The sequence below is a fragment of the Hetaerina americana genome, unplaced genomic scaffold, assembly GCF_022747635.1.
Source record: "Hetaerina americana unplaced genomic scaffold, ioHetAmer1.1.p SCAF_5, whole genome shotgun sequence".
Classification (NCBI taxonomy): domain Eukaryota; kingdom Metazoa; phylum Arthropoda; class Insecta; order Odonata; family Calopterygidae; genus Hetaerina; species Hetaerina americana.
In genome coordinates this window covers 16,404,611-16,425,098 of record NW_027287095.1, presented here as the reverse complement: position 1 = coordinate 16,425,098, position 20,488 = coordinate 16,404,611, and the positions used below count along the sequence as shown (strand labels likewise).

At 37.9% G+C, this 20,488-nt stretch overlaps 1 protein-coding gene across 3 annotated transcripts in view; it reads left to right on the top strand.

The window, feature by feature from the left end:
• The window catches only part of Ranbp16 (Ran-binding protein 16), a 55,627-nt gene that overhangs the window by 20,881 nt on the left and 14,258 nt on the right, over positions 1-20,488 (top strand). For 2 of the 3 annotated variants that reach the window (XM_071591643.1, XM_071591644.1), the window contains exons 10-18: positions 4,200-4,305; positions 4,500-4,617; positions 4,735-4,826; positions 4,929-5,073; positions 6,659-6,806; positions 7,846-8,005; positions 10,399-10,589; positions 11,126-11,337; positions 13,531-13,693. In XM_071591643.1, the coding sequence (XP_071447744.1) occupies positions 4,200-4,305; positions 4,500-4,617; positions 4,735-4,826; positions 4,929-5,073; positions 6,659-6,806; positions 7,846-8,005; positions 10,399-10,589; positions 11,126-11,337; positions 13,531-13,693 (1,335 nt within the window). The remainder of the gene's footprint in view (positions 1-4,199; positions 4,306-4,499; positions 4,618-4,734; positions 4,827-4,928; positions 5,074-6,658; positions 6,807-7,845; positions 8,006-10,398; positions 10,590-11,125; positions 11,338-13,530; positions 13,694-20,488) is intronic. The other variant, XM_071591646.1, reaches the window with a different exon arrangement.

Genomic DNA, 20,488 nt, shown 5'->3' with positions numbered 1-20,488 from the left:
GACTTCGTAAAGAAAGGTATGAAAGCAAAGGAAATTCATGATGACTTTCAGAACACTGTGGGAGATCCTGCTCCTACATATTCAACTGATGCCAGGTGGACAAATGAGTTAAAAGTTTGGTCTTAAAGTTACAGCTTAGATGAAAATCCGCACAGTGGCGGGCTCAAATGTGCTGCTACCCCAGAATTATTGCAGAAGTGCACAAAATGATCACGGAGGATCGCCGACTGAAAGTGCGAGAAATCGCTGAAACTGTAGGGTTGTCATCTGAATGGGCATATCACATTTTAACAGTGGAATTGGATTTGAGAAAATTGTCTACTAGATGGGGGCCACTTGACGCAGGAGCATCAGAATGGAAATTTCCAGACAATATTTGGCCTTTTAATGCAACAATTTCAGAGCGTAAAAATCATTCGCCTTGACTGGGACTCGAACCCAGATCCCTCAATATCCGGTCGAGTGCTTTAGCCACTTAAGCTACCGAGGCGTCCTCTTAAACTCTGAAATTTTGGGATTTCGTCATAACATCTAGTTCCTTTAAAAAAAAAAAATAAAGCCCCAAAATTTCAGAGTTTAAGAGGACGCCTTGGTAGCTTAAGTGGCTAAAGCACTCAACCGGATATTGAGGGATCTGGGTTCGAGTCCCAGTCAAGGCGAATGATTTTTACGCTCTGAAATTGTTGCATTAAAATGCACATTAGCGGATGACTCCGTTAAAAGTTACTGTTGCGGCATCTCCCGCCGTTTCTTTGGAATATTTGGCCTGTTTTAAGAGCAACCAACAAGATTTTCTGCACGGGTTTGTGATCACAGATGAGACTTGGGTCCAGTACTATACCCCAGAGACAAAATAGCAGTCAAAGCAGTGGAATCATGTTGATTCGCCATTACCAAGGAAAACAAGGGATTCTGCTGATAGATCATCTTCCCATTGGACAAATAATTGCTAGGCAATACTAACCTCTTGGACAAACTACAGCAAACGATACACGAAAAAAGGTCAGGTTTTGCAGGGAAGAAAGTCATATTTTATCAATGCAATGCACACCCACACAAAAGTGTCATTGCCATGGCAAAAATAAGTGAACTAAGATACGAATTGTTGCCAAACCCACCTTATTCACCTGAATTGGCTCCATCAGATTTTCAACTCTTCCCCAAGCTCAAAGTTTTCCTTGGGCGAAGGAGATTCTCGTCAGACAAAGAACAAGCCGCTGAAGTAGACGGGTACTTTTTAGGCCGGAAGGAATCTAATTTTCAAGATGGGATCAAGACATAGGAACATCAGTGGACCAAGTGCATTACTGTACAGGCAGACTACATTGAAAAATTGAGAAGTTTCTCTGAGGTAAGTCATATTTCTATTCCATTCCGAGAACTTTTATAGTTACCTTCTTTTATTTGCTGAGTTGAAAATCTAAGTTCTAAGTTTTAGACTCTTTACATTGATAGATTATATTCTTAACCGGTTATAGTAATTGTTATTGCTGTTATTATTATTGCTCTAGGTAATCTAACGGTTAGGGTAGGTTTTGGATGGACACAGGGTACCAAACAATTCTCTTGTCTCTCCTAACAAAACACAACCCGTCATTCAACTCTACAAGCCCCTCTTCATCTCTGAATTCCTCCTTCCTCCTTTCATTCAACACAACATACCTATGCTGTTACTGCACCTTCCTCGTTTGCCTAACATTATCCCATCTATCGAAGTCTTCAGCATCCCACTGCTGATCAGCATGCCATGCCCTGTCTTTCCTATCTCCTTATGGTTTCTCCCAACAATCCCCTCTCCTCCCCCACCATACCTTGCACTTATTCATTTGTTTTCCTTTCCGTCTATTTCACCTTCATCGTCCTTCTCTATACCCACATTTCAATAGCCTCCAAATCTATGCCTATAATCCTGCTTCAGTGAACATTTTTCTGCACCTTACATAAACACACTCCGTATCAAAGTTTTCACGGTCCTTTTCTTAACATCCTTACCCAACATACCTATCATCACTACTCTCCTCCTTGTGAAAACCTTTTTGCCTAATGCAAGTCTTCTCCTTTTGTCCCTACTACATTGACACTAATGCATTTTACATCAATTTATATGGGATAAGTGGTTTTCCTTACTGAATTTTTTGCCTTACAAGAAAGATTACAGAATGATCGATGTTCATTGTGTGAGGTTCCACTTGAGTTCTGTGGGTAGTATGAAAACTTTCCTAACAGGGGTTTCACTAAATAACTTTGCAGTTTCCACATAAAATAACTGATTTATTTTCAACTAGGTTTGCTACACTGTAGCATCTTCAGGAACGTACAAAAACAAGTTTTTTTTTGTACGTTCCTGAAGATGCTACAGTGTAGCAAAACTAGTTGAAAATAAATCAGTTATTTTATGTGGAAACTGCAAAGTTATTTAGTGAAACCCCTGTTGGCAATGGATTTCCCCAAAGTCTTGGCCTCAACCATCAATCACATCAAAACTTTCCTACCTTAACATGAAGATGGCAGCACTCCTCATCAAAAGTATGAGAATGTGCTCGCACATGCATTGAATAGCACTCACCAAACTTTTTGCCATATTGGACACTGTTGAGTGGCAATCATTTGAATGAGTTGTTGTGAGGGTTTTTGTGAAAATAAAAAAACTGAGTATCGAGCTGTCATTGAATATTTGTAATGGAAGGGTAATATGCCTATGCAAATCAAAGATGAGTTGGATGCTGGGGAGTATGGGGATTCCGCAACAACATTTACGATCGTAAAATTGTGAGTAGCTGAATTTAAAAGTGGCTGTACCAGCTTAGGTGATTGTGAGCGTTTGGGATGGCCAAGAACTACAACAACCACTGATAACAATGAAAAGGTTCAACCAAATGGTCTTGGATGACAGTTGAATTAAGGTTAGAGAGAGGCTATGGAGATTAATGGAGGCTATGGTCATATAAAAAAAAATGCATTTGTCACATATGGACTGAAGAATTGGGCATGCATAAACTATCCACACATTGGGTGCTGTGTTTGTTCACTTTGGACTAAAACGAAGTTGAATAAACATTTCCCATGCTCTGCTGAAACAGTTAAAGGGAAGTGAGTGAGATTTTTTGCATTCATTTTAACTGTGGATCTTAAATGCTACTTGGATCCACCACCAATCCTGAGATAAGAGAAAGGTGGACTGCAAAGGGTGGCCCTGCTCCAGAAAAGGCAAATACAGTTCCATCAGCCGGGAAGGTGTTGGTGACTGTTTTTTTGGGATAGTAATGGAATCATGTACATCGATTTCCTTCAAAAAGGCATTGCAGTAATGGGAGAGTATTACGCGCCATTACTTGACAAGGTTAAGGCAGAAAATGCAAATATTGAACGCATTTGAAGGAGGATGAGGAAGTGCTTTTCCATCAGGACAATGCACCCTTTCACACTTCGGCGGTCACCATGGCTAAAATTCGTGTCTTGCACTTTGAATTGGTTGACCACTCACCATATTCATTAGATCTGGCCCTCTGTGATTTTTTAATGTTTTCAAGCCTTTTAGTTTCGTTTGGACAGATTTTCTTCGGACAAGGAGTTTATTGCATACTTAAATGCCTATTTTGTGGAGAAAGACATCATCTACTATTTGGAAGGCTTGAAAAAAGAGCATCGCTGGAAAAAGTGTATTGACTTTAAAAGGAAACTATGCTAAAAAATAAGAATAAATTTATGGAAAAAATGTTTCGTTTATATGTTATGTCACAAATTTTCCAGACTCCCCTCGTATTTATAAATACTGCTTGATTAGGATGTGAATGTGTGCAATTTTGAAGCATGGGATCATAATGTTTTGAGGTTGATCCTACAGAATTAAGTGTGGGCTATCTAAGTGGATAATATACCCAACTTCTTCTCACTGGATATATTCAAATAGATGTCACTGTAATGTAAATTCAGCAGATGAAACTCAAATGTGGTCACTAGGCTGATGGAGACTACGACCTCAGAGGCATTGCAAAAGTAAGGAGGGCTGCAATGTGACTAACTTAAAAGTTTATCTTGAACAGAAACTGAATTCTGTTCCAAGCAAAGTGCCTTGGCCTGTATGATATAGAGCATGGAATGATTGGGTTGATGGAAGTCAAGGCTAGTGTGTTTATATGTCGAGTGTTTTATTTTGCATAGTATGACCATGATGTGGGTCTTTTTTCTTTTGTTCTCAGGGAGGCTTACGTGGCTGGTGTACATCATAGGAACAGCCATTGGTGGACGAGTGTCCTTCAACAACAATGATGAACATGATGCAATGGACGGGGAGTTGGTGTGCAGGTGAGACATTGTACTAATGCCTTAACTGCAATCAGTATTATTGCCATTCTCTTTCCAAAAGGCTCTCTCATGTTGGATTGCTTGTCTTTAAGAAGAGGCCTCTAATCACTGCAAATTGTTTCTCTCTGCTGTGGTCTAAAATTACTCATCTCTCTGGAGGTATGTTATCAATGACTCATCTCTTTTTTCCTCAGAATTTTGCAGCTGATGAATTTGACAGATTCAAGGTTGGCACAGGGTGGATGTGAAAAACTGGAGTTGGCAATGCTGAGTTTCTTTGAGCAATTCCGTAAAATCTATGTAGGTGATCAGGTATGTATAAGTCTTGTAATTTTTGTATTTATGTGAAATTATACAACATTGTCTTGATTTTGTAATGAATAATTTTCATTATATCCTATTCTGAGACCAATTTTTGTTTAAATTTAGGTTCAAAAAAATTCTAAAGTGTATCGTCGTTTATCAGAAGTTCTTGGCCTCAGTGATGAATCAATGTTGCTGAGTGTGTTCATTCGCAAAATGTAAGTGGCAATACGTTGTTTGGATGGTGTTTGGCATTAGTTCTCAGTTATCTGTTCAACTCCTTAATTGAAAACCCACTAATAATAACTATTGCATTGCAGTATCACCAATTTGAAATACTGGGGCAGGAGTGAGCAGATAATCACCAAGACATTGCAATTGTTGAGTGACCTTTCTGTTGGCTATAGTTGTGTTAGAAAGCTTGTGAAGTTGGAGGAGGTGCAGTTCATGCTGAACAACCACACGGTGAGTGGGGTATTTCATTTTCAACCCAGATGAGGTCACTTACTGCCGTTAACTAATCCATATATACTAGAGGAGACCCTGAAGGGATTGGAAGTTGTTCCCAAGTTGTTCACTTGGTAATTGGGAATAATAAAGGTGGTTGAGCTCCCTCATAGTTGGCGCTACTTGATTCGGTGAACTTTAAAGCAATTTATTAAAATGGGAGAAGCCTTACCCTCCTTGCGGTAATGCATTAATGGGTGATGGCCTGAAATGAAAAATGATGCCCTTGACTACCTATGACCCTTTACTTTTGCCACAGAGGGTGGGTCTGTAAGTAGATAGATAGATAGATAGAGGTCTTTATTTGAGCGAAATTGAGACCAAATGGTCCCGGAATGAAGAACATTTAAGGCTCTATGTTATCAAAATAAATTTAAAAATGTAAGGTTTTTATTGGCTGGTAACCTGCATTTTGTATTTAATTTGGAAGCAAAATCATAATGCATTGGAAGTGCCATATAATGAAAGCTAATGTTCCCTATTTAATTGCCCTCATCAAATTCTCCTGTTCACTGTTGGTGAGTTAATAATCACTTATTACGTATTCTGTTATGGCCGTCAAGGTGGGTATTTTAAATCATCAGTGTAAAGATATCAACCTTGAAATTTTTCATAATAATTCATCATGTGTTTTATTTCCAAAGTATTTTGTTTTATTGATTTATAAGCTATGGGTTTACTTTTCAAGCAAAATTTTGGTTAAATGAGTGTAGCCTTTACGTGAGTAAATGCATTAAAGACCATATAGTAATGATTTATTTAATTAGGTCATTCTTATTATGCTATAATTCCACTTACTCTTTGTTTACATAACTCTCTTAGGAGACCTAAACCTTTGATGGTTTTGGGCTCATCTATGTGGAAGCTCATTTTGACAAAATAAGGACCATTTTATATATACCCATAGTCCGACTAAACTTTATTTGATGCAACTAGTTTCATTTTTGTATCGCCCCACTAAAAATCATAATGGAAGGATAAATGGTGTTCCTCATTTTGCCAAATCTCCTCTCTGTGGAATTCCATAGAATGCCTAAAAATATATTTTTAAAACTATTATTAACGTTAAAACTTTTTTATTGGAAGAAAAATGGGTTTTGATAATATTAAATGAAAGTAATAATTGCATAAGCGAGTAATATTTCATTTCTATATTTTTTATTGATAAAAAATATCAAGTGCATGTGTAAGGTCAACTGCTTTGTTACTTCATTTCAAATAATTAAGTATGAATTCATGCTACCATGGCTCCTTTTCTTTGCATGCTTTTCTCCATTCGAAAAGTACCCAAACATTATTTTTCTTTGGATAATATTGGGGTGGTAGGAAGGAACAACTAGATATTAGAGACAATGGCAGTCTCAGTTGATTTCTAACAAACATGAACTCATCATTTTGGCAATAAGTTATTGCCAGGAATCTAAAAAATGTCATGCGTGTCTCTAAGTAAGATTATGTCACAAACCCAAATTGGGATGTGTACATGGTTGCACTGGACACCATTTATTTATTTGCCTTTCTTCCCTTTGGGTGCTGCCCTCAGAGCGAACACTTCCCTTTCCTGGGCAACGGTGTTGCAGTCACAGAAATGAGGTGCCGGTCCATGTTCTACACGTCTCTGGGACGGCTCCTGATGGTGGAACTAGGCGAGGATGAGGACCGTTTTGATGCCTTCATGATGCCCTTAACAGGTAAGGAGAGGGCTTGGGTCTTGTTCATCATGTTGTGGTCAAAGTCATTTTCATTCTTCATATTTTCAACTTATGTGAGAAATGCATCATCATCGTCCACTAGTGTTCTTCCAATTTATTAATAAAATTTATAAAGGTAACTCCTAGTCGTACAAATCATTCATTTTGGAGTACGAATCTTTTCTTGGCAGACTGAGATTTCAAGTAGTTCACATTTCCATCATAAGTGCCTGTCATTTTCAAATTCTTCACGAAAGCCATTCACATTACTCCTATTTCCCATATTTTTTAGGTGTATATATTTGAAAGTCAAAAACCTTTTTGTCAAAGATGATGTGCATGAGTAACTATTTTTTAAAAATGTGTTTTTTTTAATCCAGCTCATAGTTTCACAAATAGCAGGAAAATTGAAAATGAAATCATACGAGGTTCCACATACATTAGAAAAATAGTAATGACCTGTTAAAAATGTTGTTAATTGTGGGAAGACATAAATTCTGGTAATGCACAAGTGCAGTTAAAATATGCATATAATTTTCTTGGAATAAACCCTATACATAATATATTTTTTTAGGCATGGAATGTACCATTGTAGTCCACATTGATTAATATGGAAAAATTAGTTATGATTGATGAGGGTTTAGCATTACTGACAAGATTATGGAGTTCAATGTATTCATGAAGTGCATGTGTGTAGCGAATGGATGCGGAGAGTGGGGAGTCAGTTGGTTGGGTGGGGAGAGACAGAGTCTAGTGGTGGCAGCAGCCTGTCTTTCATTTAAGGAAGGTTTTGGTGGACAAGAACATAACATGTGCACATCTCTCAGCCTTACCCAAGTGCTCTGATCCTTCACTACACTGCACCCTTCGGTTTTGTGTACAATACTAATAATGCTGATGTACAAATGTTCTTGGGAGCCCAGCATAATATTGAGTATGCTGTCTGCTCATGGTCACCTGTGACCTCATCCATCCCTGGCCCCTGTATGTCTTCTGCCTGCCCTTATATCTCTCTCTCCCTCTCTTTTTCTCACCTCAGCAACATTTGAGTCCATTGGCCAGATGCTGGCATCGGCCGAGACACCCCTGTTTGCTGCCGAGGAGGCCAAGAAAGCCCTCATTGGACTCGCAAGAGACTTGCGGGGACTTGCTTTTGCATTCAACACCAAGATTTCGTACATGATGCTCTTTGACTGGATGTATCCTTCTGGTTCTGGAATGTTGGAGGGAGGATGGGGCGGTTCAATGCATGCACTTCTCTCTGATGTCGACTGTCATGATCACTATCTATGTTTAATTCACATTAATAATATTTATTCGTCCCATGTCTACAATTACATGAAGAACAAGATTCATAAAAAATACAAACATGTAGTTGCAAGTAGAGTGCATGAAATACACAATGGTCCCTTCAGTCTAGTACCATTATATTAATAATTTCATGTTATTTTTCACCATTTGAAAAATATAGGGCAAGTCAGAAAGCACAGAATAAACTTCAAAAATGAGTTATTTTAAAGCTTTTTGGTTATAGTTTAAAAATTCTTCTGTACTCTAGTAATATTTTGCTTGTTAGAATGATTTTAACATAGTTTGAAATGTACCTATAGTCACAGCATCTTTTGTGTGTTTGGGTAGATGATTATAAGATGCAATCTGTAAGTGGAAAGCCAATACAATGCTGTTGCTTTGGATGACAAGTGAATGTCCGGCAGATGCCTGGTTGCATAATCAGGTATTCGTCATTTGTGGATAATAATGTTCTCTAATAAACATACCAAGGTGAAACGCACGCAAACAATATAAGGTTAAATTTGCAAATAATTCAAATAAGAGTTTACAAGAGTCCTTATTTGGTACTCTTTGTCCTGAGTCATATTTTTCCTGCCAATTGAAAGCCTTTTTGTGAGTGGAGGATGATCCCCAGAAGATTCTTCTACATGCCAAATGAGATGAGAAAGATATGTGATGTGATATACTGTGATGGCTCAGCCTGTTAAAGTGGTGTTAATTGATAAACAGTAAATTAAGATGATGGCAAGAAGTGAGAATTCAGTTTGCGGAGTGGTTTTGTTTTTCTTTGAAATACTTCTGATGTTTTCATATAATTTTCTCGTAATTGTTATTGTCTTAGACTTGACTACTCCATTTAAATTCTTTAGGTAATTTTCATTCTTGACTTGGAACTGGACTTGGAAATGATATAAAGGCATCTCCACTAGTTGTAATCTCTTCACACTTATGTTAAAGGAAATTAGGGGTTCTGATGATTTTCTGATAATAATATGCTGAGCAAAAATTAATTTAATTCATCGGAAATCATCCAGTGGCAATTAGCACCAAAATCAACCCATTAAAAGATGCCTTGGGAGGAAATCGCTTATTTATAACACCAACCTCGAATTTACATTTTTTCTTTAGTATTTTGTGCCAATAATGTGGAGCCTTAAGGTGATATTTGCTGGGTCTATAGTTAAGTGATAGCCATTATGTGGCTTTACTTCCCAGGAAAACCACGCGTTGTAATGAATAAATGCATATCTGTAATAATTAGTGCAAAGACTAAGAGAGTGCATTCAAGTTAAGGTACTTTGAGGAGTTCTACCTGTAGTTACTTGAACGATTGTGTCATTTCAAATTTCCCATCATAAATGTTGCTGCTTTCTTTGTGTCAGAAACCTTTTATCAAGCATAAGAATACAGCAAAATTAAATGAAAATATCATGGTGAGCTCTACCCATGAAATGTATACAAAGGATTAATAATGACACTTGTGTGGACACTCTGGGAAACATCAAGCAGTGTTGAGCCAAACATGATTCTGAACATAATATCTGGGCATGGACAGACCTACTTCCTGTTCCTTCAACTTGCCAGAATTTGCAAATCAAGGATATGAAAATTTTATAGATTAATATTTTCAATATGACCTCCTAATTTAGAGTGATGTTATCCATGTAATTATCAAATGATGTGTTCTGGATTGTATATTTTCGTTGTCAAAAATCAATTTATTTTATTATGTATTTGGCATCATTCCTTTTGTGCTTTGTAGCTTAAAGTAAGCCTTATTTGAGATGGCCTAATCACCTTGTGGGGCTGACATATTAGGCTTGGTACGTGAGAGCAACTGAGTGGGTGAGGCAGGAGACAGGCCAGGTCTGAAAGGGATGCTTTACATTGACTGTAAGGACATAGGAACTTGAATCAGTGAAATCGAAAGTTGAGCATACAGTCATTGAAATGTGGAGTGATCACTATGTTTCATGAAAGCAAAACTTAACACAACAGCTGGCTCATAGTAATAATTTTAGTTAAGTCATTAAGTTCTCCCATCATGAAGAGGAGAAAGGTATTCGGGCATAAAACTCGGGTAAGGTAATTGTGTCTCTCCCTCTCTCTCAGCAGTTATCTTGGGCTGGAGAGGTGTTTTCCAAATAGTTGGTCTCTGTAATCATATACCATTATTGGGAATGATTGAAAATTTTGGACCTAGTCATATTCTTTTATTTGCTGTAGCCATAATTATCACTTTTGGACGGAAGATCTCTGGATGGGATCTGCTCCTGTACTTCCTTAGCGCTCTAAACAGATATCCGGCGTATACGCCCATTCTTCTGCATGCCATAGAGCTGTGGAACCATGACCCACAAGTGACCACTCCTGTCCTGAAGCTGTTTGCTGAGATGGTTCAAAACCGATCGCAGAGGCTCCAGTGTGATGTCTCCTCCCCCAATGGTATCCTCTTGTTCCGAGAAGCAAGTAAAATTATTTGCAGCTACGGTGAGTGAGTCATCATGGTTATGCTAGATTTCTTTTCCTTTACATTTAGGGAGGTGGATATGAAAGTTCAAATTGCAACTGAAATTGCATGAGGTTCATACTTTATCAAGTGAAAGTTAAAAGATTGGATGTAAATCTCCTTTAAGGGTGTAACTGTCCCACAAGAAAACAATCATATCTATTCAGTCAAATATTCTTTTTTAAGGGTCTTTTTACAAAACTTTAAACAAAACCTTTTTTTTGAGAACGTTAACTCCGAACAGCATAGCTTGAGTGTCTTGCTGCTGGAAAATAGGATATCTGGATGAATGCTATGTATTTTTTAGGCATCAAGTTAGTGCCTCAAGAGTTCTCTTTTAAGAAGTGTCCATTTGTGTGTGTTGCATATAAGAGTGGGGGTGGCCCATGATGTTCTTGAACCATCAGACAGTGAAGCCATCCACCCACACAACCCTTCCTTGATTCCTTCAAATGGTGCTTTGCCCATCCACCCCTTGCAATCCTTTCATTTCCCATTTGAACTTCACCCTAAACAGGCACGCACATACTCGGAGTAGAAGTGCCCAAGGGACAGACGTACCCCCTGAAGCTGAAGGGCATCTCAGTGTGTTTCTCGATGCTAAAGGCAGCGCTCTGTGGCAACTATGTCAACTTTGGTGTGTTCCGGCTGTATGGTGATGAAGCCCTTGACAATGCACTCAACACATTCGTCAAACTCCTCCTCTCGATATCGCAGACCGATCTGCGGGTGAGTATGCATTAGGCTTTCTACCCCATTTATGGGCTCTCTTCAATTACTCTTAAGACTTGAATATGGACCATCACATTTTATGTATCCAATACTTGGCATCTAAGGAAAGTTGTTAAGTGGGTGACTAACCTAAATCTTGTGCCTCAAGAGGTTGCCAAATCTACATCAACCTTCCTTCAGAATGCTGGAATGAGACTTAGCAACAATGGCTTCTCATTCCTCTTGCAGCTACTTGACTGAGTTGAAAGTTACGGAGTTAATAAAATGTTTGCTCCCAAACTGTAAGTGATACAATAGCACACAACTCATTGGTTCTCCCTCGCTTGCCTTGAGGGAGGAGCCCTGCTCTAGGTAAGTCGGTCAAAGGGAGCACACAATAAAAGCATGAGAGAAAATTCATAAGTTTAGTGATTCAAAGTTAAAACATTCATTTGTGTTATATTTGATATTATTTCACATGGCTGTAAAATGTATATTACAATGAAATATGAGGGCGAGGTGAAAAGTTCTCAGCCTGACACAGATGTCATTCCAATCAGTGAAAATGTATGATTCCTGCCTGGGTGCATGTGTCATTATTTCGTAAGATGAGTTTCCACTTGTTCTCTCGAGTAGTTTTTTTACACGTGTTATTGCAGTAGACGTCTTTTGTGTTTTCATTAAAATGGAAAAACTTGAATTTCGTGTAGTCATAAAGTTGTTCATTTTGGATGGATTAACCCCTAAGGAAATTCATCCTAAGTTGGTAAAATGGCATGGAGACTCTGCTGCTTCAATGTCAACAGTTAAAAAGGGGGTGGCTGAATTTAAATGTGGTTGCTCATCCCTCAAAGATGACCCACATGAAGGATGGCCAAAAACCACATCCACAGGAAACCATTGAAAAGGTGCACGATATCGTGTTGGACGATGGGTGAGTGAGATAGCTAAGGCTGTGGGGATGTTGGAAGAAAGGGTGCAAAACATCTCACACAAAGAATTAGGGATGCTTAAGCTTTGCGTGAGGTGGGTGTCACATTTGCTGAATGCCGATCGAGAGCAATTGCGCAAACAATTATCTCAGTAATGTATTGATCGATTCAAGAGGGAACCAATCGATTTTATGCAGTGATTTGTCACCATGGATGAGACATGGGTCCACCATTACACCCCAGAAATGAAACAGCAGTCGAAGCAGTGGGTGGAAGCCGGTGGTTCAGTGCCAAAGAGAGCCAAGTCAATCGAATCTGCCGGAAAGGTCATTGCCAGTGCGTTTTGGGATGCGAAAGGGATCCTGTCAGTTGATTACCTTGTGAAAGGCAGTACAGTTACATTAGAATATTACTCCAATTCTCTTGACAAGCTGGATGCTGAAATTTACGAGAAGAGGCCTGGCTTGTAGATGAAAAATCATCTTTCACCAGAACAATACACCTGCTCACAAAGGTGTGTTGGCGATGGGAAAACTATAGGATTTGGGGTGTGATTTGTTTGGCCATCCCCCCTATTCTCCTGATTTAGCACCCTCAGACTTCCATTTGTTTCTAAACTTGAAGAAATTTGTTTCTGGGAAGCGCTTCACTTCCAATCGAGAAGTTGAGAGGGCCACCAATGGATATTTTCTCAGCCTTCCAGATTATCACTTCCAGGAAGGAATACTGATATTGGAGAAACGCTGGACCTAGTGTATTGAAGTCAAGGGAGATTATATAAAAAAACAAAATAATTTTTTAACTGAAAAGTGCAATCTTTCATTTTTAGGCTGAGAACTTTTCACCTTACCCTCGTGTTTATGCTGTGAAAAATTATTTCACCGTGCTGGTTGACTTACCAAAAAAGGTGATGAAGTTTTGGGGACTACGGATTTTTTTATGAGAAATGTAATGGCTTCACCTATTATGAATTTAATTGTTTTGCAATCCCAAAAAAAGTTGCAGGGACATTAGATGACAACCATTTATTGCATCTAAAATTGTTTACTATGAAGAAATCGGTTTTAAAAACTTAAATGAATGGAGTATTTCATGTTGCATTTCATTCTGTGCTTGATGTTGCTGCATATCAGGGATCTTGGAACATGGAAGTACACATATTGTTTCCCGTGAACTTTTCTCTGCAAGTGTCTCCCTCTGGAGCCAGCACTCCTATCCTTTCCCATATGGGACATGTTGTTGCACATTTACCACGTGAGATACTTACATTTCGTTCCAGGATTATCCCAAGCTGTCGCAGACATACTACGTTCTGCTGGAGTGTCTTGCCCAGGACCACATGAGCTTCCTAGCAACCCTTGAGCCTGCTGTCTTCCTCTACATCCTGTCGTCCATCTCAGAGGGACTGACTGCTCTAGGTGGGAACCTCAATGCATTCACAGGTAGGGTCCGTCTGGCGCACTCCTTCCCTCCCTCTCCCCCCTCACCTTCCCCCCCACGGCACATCTTCTCCCCATTCAAGAGCATGGCTGACCCAACCAACCCCACACCACACTACAGTTGACCTCCTGTTGGCCCTCCAGATTGCACCTGAATAGTAGGAATGAAAGTCAGTTGTAGGACTGGCTTGCGGCAGGTTCTCCCTATACACTGGGTCCACAATTGTAAGCATCATTTCATAGTGGTTTAAGTTCACTCACCTCGTGAACATTATCTTTGTTTGGAGGTTTGTCGTTGGCTGCACACACGGCAATCATTTGCTGATCAACATTCTTTTGGGGATTGTCAACACTCCCAGTCTTCTGCTTTCCACTTTGGGTGCCATTTCTTACATGGACATTCATATTTTTGAATACGTATGGGTTTTTTACTTTATGTGATAAACCTGTGTTGTTTTCAGTCAGCATTGTTTATCTTGAGGAAGTACCTACTATTCTACCTTATCCTATCCCAATAAAATTGTTGTAGCTTCTTTCGTGATTGGTCGTCTTGCTCCCCTCGTTAATGAATTCCATAATTTTATATTTTAACTGATTCCTGTCTTATAGCGTGATGGGCCAGTTTTTGTTTGTAGTAATTTATCCCTCTCCTTATTTGTTAAGTTGTTGTTAACCATATCCAAAGTATTAAACCTCCAATGGACACTTGTGTTCTTCTTGTCACATAAAACTCTGAAGTTGTCTCTGTTTGTTTAATTTTACCTGATACATATTTGTTTTTTGTGTACACTTTTTAGAGAACGAATTCTTCTGGATATTGTTCTGATGAAACGTTGAATGTTAAAGTTGTTAGCCTCAGAAGTAAGAGGTAAATTACCTGCTTATGGAAATCCAATGATATTACTTTGAAAGTAGCTGTCTCAGATTACTTTCGGCTCGCATTAGTTATTCATTCCCTTGTATTTTTATTTGCTATAATGTTTCATTGAATATTTTGTGGCTAGTCTTTCTGTGGTTTTATCTTAGGTGGATGAAATTATGACCTCTGTGAATTAGGCCATTCATAATCGACCTTGTACAATGCCAAAGTGAGTGAAAGGAAAAGAGCAGATATTATAAAGGGCGATATTAGAGAGGTATTACAGAGTGTACTGTAATGCATACATTTAGAGAGAGAGTCTGTGAGACTGGAGCATACTATTTAATGACATGCACGGAAAGTTCTCTGCTGGAAATCGGAAAAATGGGCAGGTGTCCTTGTTGTAATGTGAAGTTATGGCTAGTCTGCAAAATGTATTTGAGCATTTGAATGCTGTCAAACCCTGTTGTTTCATTATCTGAATTAATGTTTTTCCACAATTTGCAATGTTTTTGACACATTCTCTACAATTTCCTGTTTTTCCAACGTGTGTGGAACCCTTTATTTACTCTGTAATTTTCAGTTTTCCCACTATTTCCATCACTTTATGGTAGAATGAAAAAAATACCATTCTGAAGCAGTTACCCGTGTATATCAGCCTTTATAAAATACTTTTTTAGCTTAATTTCATACAAATACACTTAAGAGAGAGAGCAGTGATATGAACGGTTTTAGGGAAGAATTTATATTACATTACATATTACCCTGTAAGCCACTGCTAGGGTGTGTGGCAGGGGGTGATTACCCATGAGACTACTTTTGAATCAAAATACTTTTCCCCCTTCCGCAATCGGATGTTATTATTCTGATCATAAAAGATTCGTGGAAGAAGTGGAAAATTTGAATAATGAAAATGACTTTGACCCAAACATGATGAGATGTGACAATTGCAAGAACTGGTGACTGTCTACTGGGATCATTTGCCCTGCCTCAATGGAACAGTTAATAATAGTGATGGATTCCTGAATAATTGAAAGTACTGATACTTGCTTCATCGCATCAAAACTACACTGAATCAAATATAATTTTATTTTCATCGCAAAATTTTAACGTTGAACCATAGATTGAACTAATCAAACCTCAAGGTAGCCCAGATTCTCATTTGTTGAGTTTGTGAATTCTAAGGCCTACTCTTTTTCAGTTTTTCTGATTCTTATTTTTACCTTTAATCTGGTAATTAAATATGTAAAAATAAATATTCCCTTTTTCGTACAATATACACATTTTTCTGGGATCCCTAGAAGAGTATAAATAATGGATTTTACTGTAATATGCAAAATTTAGGAATAGGAATTTAGGAATAATTATTAATATTGGAAGAAATGGTGTGTGACCTGGGAATGAATTGAGACAAAATTAAAATTTGCTATTTTGGCTAGGCTATTTGGTGCTGGGAGATATTTGTGTGCTTATGTGGAGGAAGGGCACTGTGGCTTTTTGCAAGTTTTGGGTGTAAGGTTAGGTCTATTTGAAAGTTAATTAAAACCACAAATTCTTTGAAAAACTCAGAATTCATACCAGAATCCAGAATCAATGTTCAATCTCACTGTATCATGAGAGTATGTTGACCTTTAGAATTTTAGATTAAGAGTAAGTATGTTGATCTTCTGAAAATGATTAATGGGGAAGTTATATGATATGTCAGCATAGTAATCGAGAATGTGTGAATGACTTTTTCCCAGCAGGAAGTTTTTTTTTAAAACCATCTAACAGATAATACCACATTTGTAGGTTGACCTTAGTGAGCATATTTTTTCCTTTTCTTGTAGATTAATATTATATTACTTAAAAACAGCTTTAAAAACATAAAATGTTGAAAATCAAGTAGAAACCACAAATGTGGTTAACATTGAAGGAAATGTTGTGTACTTGCACTTCAGATTTCGGTTCAATGGAATGAAATATCTTATTTCTATGTGAGAGGTGGTCAGTTCATGAAATTATTTTGGGATGAACTCATTTTTACTCGCTGTCTTTGGGCCTGTTTGAATAAGAAAATAGATGTTTATGTTCTTTATTTTATTAAAATGCTGTTAGATATCAGGTAGTGTTGCAGAATATCAATGTTCTAGTTGCTGTCTTGTCTTTGAAATGTCAGTGCTCTGCAGTGCTATCTTATTTGAAACCCAACAAATTTTCAATTTTGTCTATTCGCCAGAAAAATCATGTGAGTTATTTTATTTATAAAGCAAGGCAATACACTTCTTAATTATTTTTCCCCCAAGCCTTGATTTCATGTACATTTTCCCTGGTCCTTTCAGAAATGTAAGTTGGAGGTTTCATAGGACACTTGCGGTAATTTCCTTTGTTGCTTTTTCTGCTGTTGGTAGGTTCAGGTCAAAAAATGTGGTTGGTGATGTGGTTGTACTGATCTTTGTTTGGACTTGGCAACATCACCTTGCGTGCATGTTGTGAGAAGAGTCAGGTAGTTCCTAATCCATTAGGTTTTCAACATCTTTCAATGACAATGCTGGCATATAGCAGTGCATGATGAGTCACTGGGATATATTTAAAATACATCATTTGGCCTTTTTTAGTTTTGCTAATTAAAAAGATAATTAAAAAAATATAGGTGAACATACTCATATCTGGATAACCCCAACTGGCTTTGGAAGGTGGTAGTGTGAAGGTGGACCGACCGTAGCTGCACTATACATTGAGTAAATAGCCCAGCTCCTCTTGTGGGTTCATCAGGGCCTCCTCAATTTTCCTTCCTCATAATATTTTCCCATCAATAAGTTATCAAATTCCTTTTCTACGCCCATGTTCCAGTTCCATTCCATGATACTTTTCGTAGGTTGTGCTTGATAGCTAAGCATCCCAAACTCTTGCTTCCTGTGCCAGAGTCTACCTCTACTGTTCTTGGGCTGTTTGGTCAGCACCTGTGTTGTGCTTTAAGAGTGACAGTAAGGAATAATATGTAAATGGCAGGGAACTTGACCTCTCTTTCCGTGGCATCTACCTCCACCTAGTGTTTCCACTCTGATCAATACTAGCCAATGCTGTTACAAAGTATTGCCTCAACACCACTAAATTCATTAAGCGATTGCTTTTCTTTGGAATATATAATCATTTTCACTAGTTTTGCTGACTCAGCTGGCTATACATTTAAGTAGTGTTCAACAAATGAATTGGAGAAACATTTAAGTAAATAATGTTGTAGGATTTTTATGAAATCACTGGAGGGCTTTGCTTTAGTAGACATTTGTTGTGGCGTAAAGTCATCAGTCATGCACAGAACTTCAAGACCTAAGTGCACTTTTCACAGTTTTCATAATTCATGGGGATTGCTATTGTTAAAAATTAGAATAACATGGTTGCTTCACAGCCTCTAATAACATCTTAAGATGTATTACAGTGAATGTATTGATATCTTCTATTAATACGAGAATATTAAAACTTAAAAGAGTTGTATCCATTGGTTGTACTATGTAACATGTTCAAAATAGAGAAAAATTAGTTTAATTTTGTATGTAGTGTAGGCGATTTCAAGCTTGTGAATACAAGTTTTACTTATGAAGCATTTTCCAAATGCATTTAAAAATCAGAACCAGAGGTGCTAGGTGATGCCTCAGAATAAGATCTCTCGTGGAAAATGGCACCCACAGCTTCACGCAAGGTCTGTGATTTTTTTTGCTAGCACCAGATCTTCCAGGGAAACTGTAGACCATACAGGAAATAAGGAATTGCCCCCCTTTCTACCCTGAAATTCGAATCTTTTATACCATTGAGATTATTATTGGGTTAGCTCTAACCTCACCTTCCAAGCCAACCTTTCGGGTTGATTACTCTTGTCTTGTCCCACACTCTAAATGGATATATGACCTGAAGCTTTTTAAGCACCAGAAACAATGATGATATCTTGGTAGAAAGTCTGAGCCAATGGCAATGCCACCACCAGTACGTAAGCTGTGGTGAGCATATGCTGATGGAAATAGTTTTTCATAGGGCAATAAGTTTGGTCTAATTAGTCTTATGCATAACTGTGTAGTACATACATTTTTAGTGAAGCATCCATAAGCTCCCCCTCTAAGGATAGTAATATTTGTGTGTACGAAAACAAGAACTGAAGAAAAATGTTCAAGGTCATCATCTATGGCCCCTGGATCTTAATGTGTTCTTCCTCAACTTTGTGTTTGCACTGCATGTTTAGTTGTGATGTGTAGCACAACTTTGTCATATTTTCTAAGATTGATGCTCTCTCATGCTTACATAACATTGAAGAGTGCAAAAATTTAAAATTATTTGTTATTGCTTTGGCAACATATAATAGTGCCTAATATGTTACATGGGGTGAATAATTTGTACATTTCACATATGAGTGGATTTATTATCTGATGCAGTTAGATTTGACCACATGTGTTTTATTGATTTACCTTCAGCAATTTGGTTAGCTTCAATTGGATTAAAAATGTAACGATTAGCACTCGTGCGTGTTTATGCCTCAATGAAGTGCAACAACACATGCAAAGCAGGAGCCCAGCCGTTCAGAGGGTTGTATTGTCTTATTCAAGCCAAGTATAGCTATTAGATGAAAATTGTCCTAGGCAGGTAGTTGAATATTTATACCAAACCCCTGTTCATTTCCATGCACTGGATATAGGCATCAAGAAGTCAAAAGTGTTATGTTATTAGGCTCACAGTAAATTAGGTAATCTCAATACGGAAAACCCTTTGTGATGATAGATTCACTTATTCCTCCATTTCATTTATTCACTTTTCACTGCGTCCACATTCAATCATACCCTGCTGCAACACTCATTGCTGGTATCCATATTTGTCTTGTCATTGCCACTAATCCCCTCATTAACATCATATTGCATGTAATTATTCTATTAATTTTTATCTTAGGTTTTTCACTATATGAAAAAACGTCAGGTTTTGCTAATATCTGTAGTTTTGAGCTACTGCTACAGGTTATTGAATGTGCCCCCTGGGTAACAGCTAACATAGACTTATAAGTGTTGAGCGTTTGATTTTGCTTGGTTAGAACTTTTGATTGCGCAAATCCAGTGGAGGAATGCAATACTAATGGGGAAATGCAGGCCATGTCCCACATTACAATATCATTGAATAAGTTGGTATGATACCGTATGGATTGATCAGTGATACCCTTAATTTAGGAGCCACACACAGTCTGATGTTTGCCATTAGCAACGAAGTTGAACGTTTACCTCTAGATTTAATGTTGTATCTCTTTAAAGAATCAATGGTACAGAGCGCAGGATGCTAAAGTAATATTCACCAATTCTCCCTGTCAGCCTGGAATGGTTCAGACGTTTGGTGATCAGCAGGCTTTTTGTCTGTCTATTCCTGAGGGGCCTGAGATGCCTTTTTTTCTCTTGTCCATAAGCATGATTTTCAGACTTTAAGTACCTGTGGGAGTGCATTTGTCATGATGGCCATAGGAAAATAGTGCTTGGCCTTATATTGGAAAATGTCACAGAGTCTGAAGTCAGTGATGCCACTGTAGATAGCCGGGTGTATATTTTATGTTGGCTGTGCAACTAAAATCCTCTGTTAACCTAATGTACTTGTAAAGGGCTGTATAATGTGGGGATTTGTACAGTGTGGGGTGTTAATGTGTATGAAGTTATTTTTTAAACTTTCCAACCGGGTGAGTTTTTGTGTGGCATTAATACTTCAACTATATTAATAATTTTAAACTCTATCAATAATTCATACAATTTGATATTTCCATTACAAATCTTGACTTTCAAATAAGTAAAACTAAATTTTATTTCAAAGTCCCCATCCTAACGAAAGGTTTTTAAATGATGATGGTTAATTGTTTTTTGTGTAGCTAACATAACTTATCGCTGGTTTTTACAGTTTGTTTGGCTACATGTCTGCTTTGAATCCTAACTAGCTCTTTAATC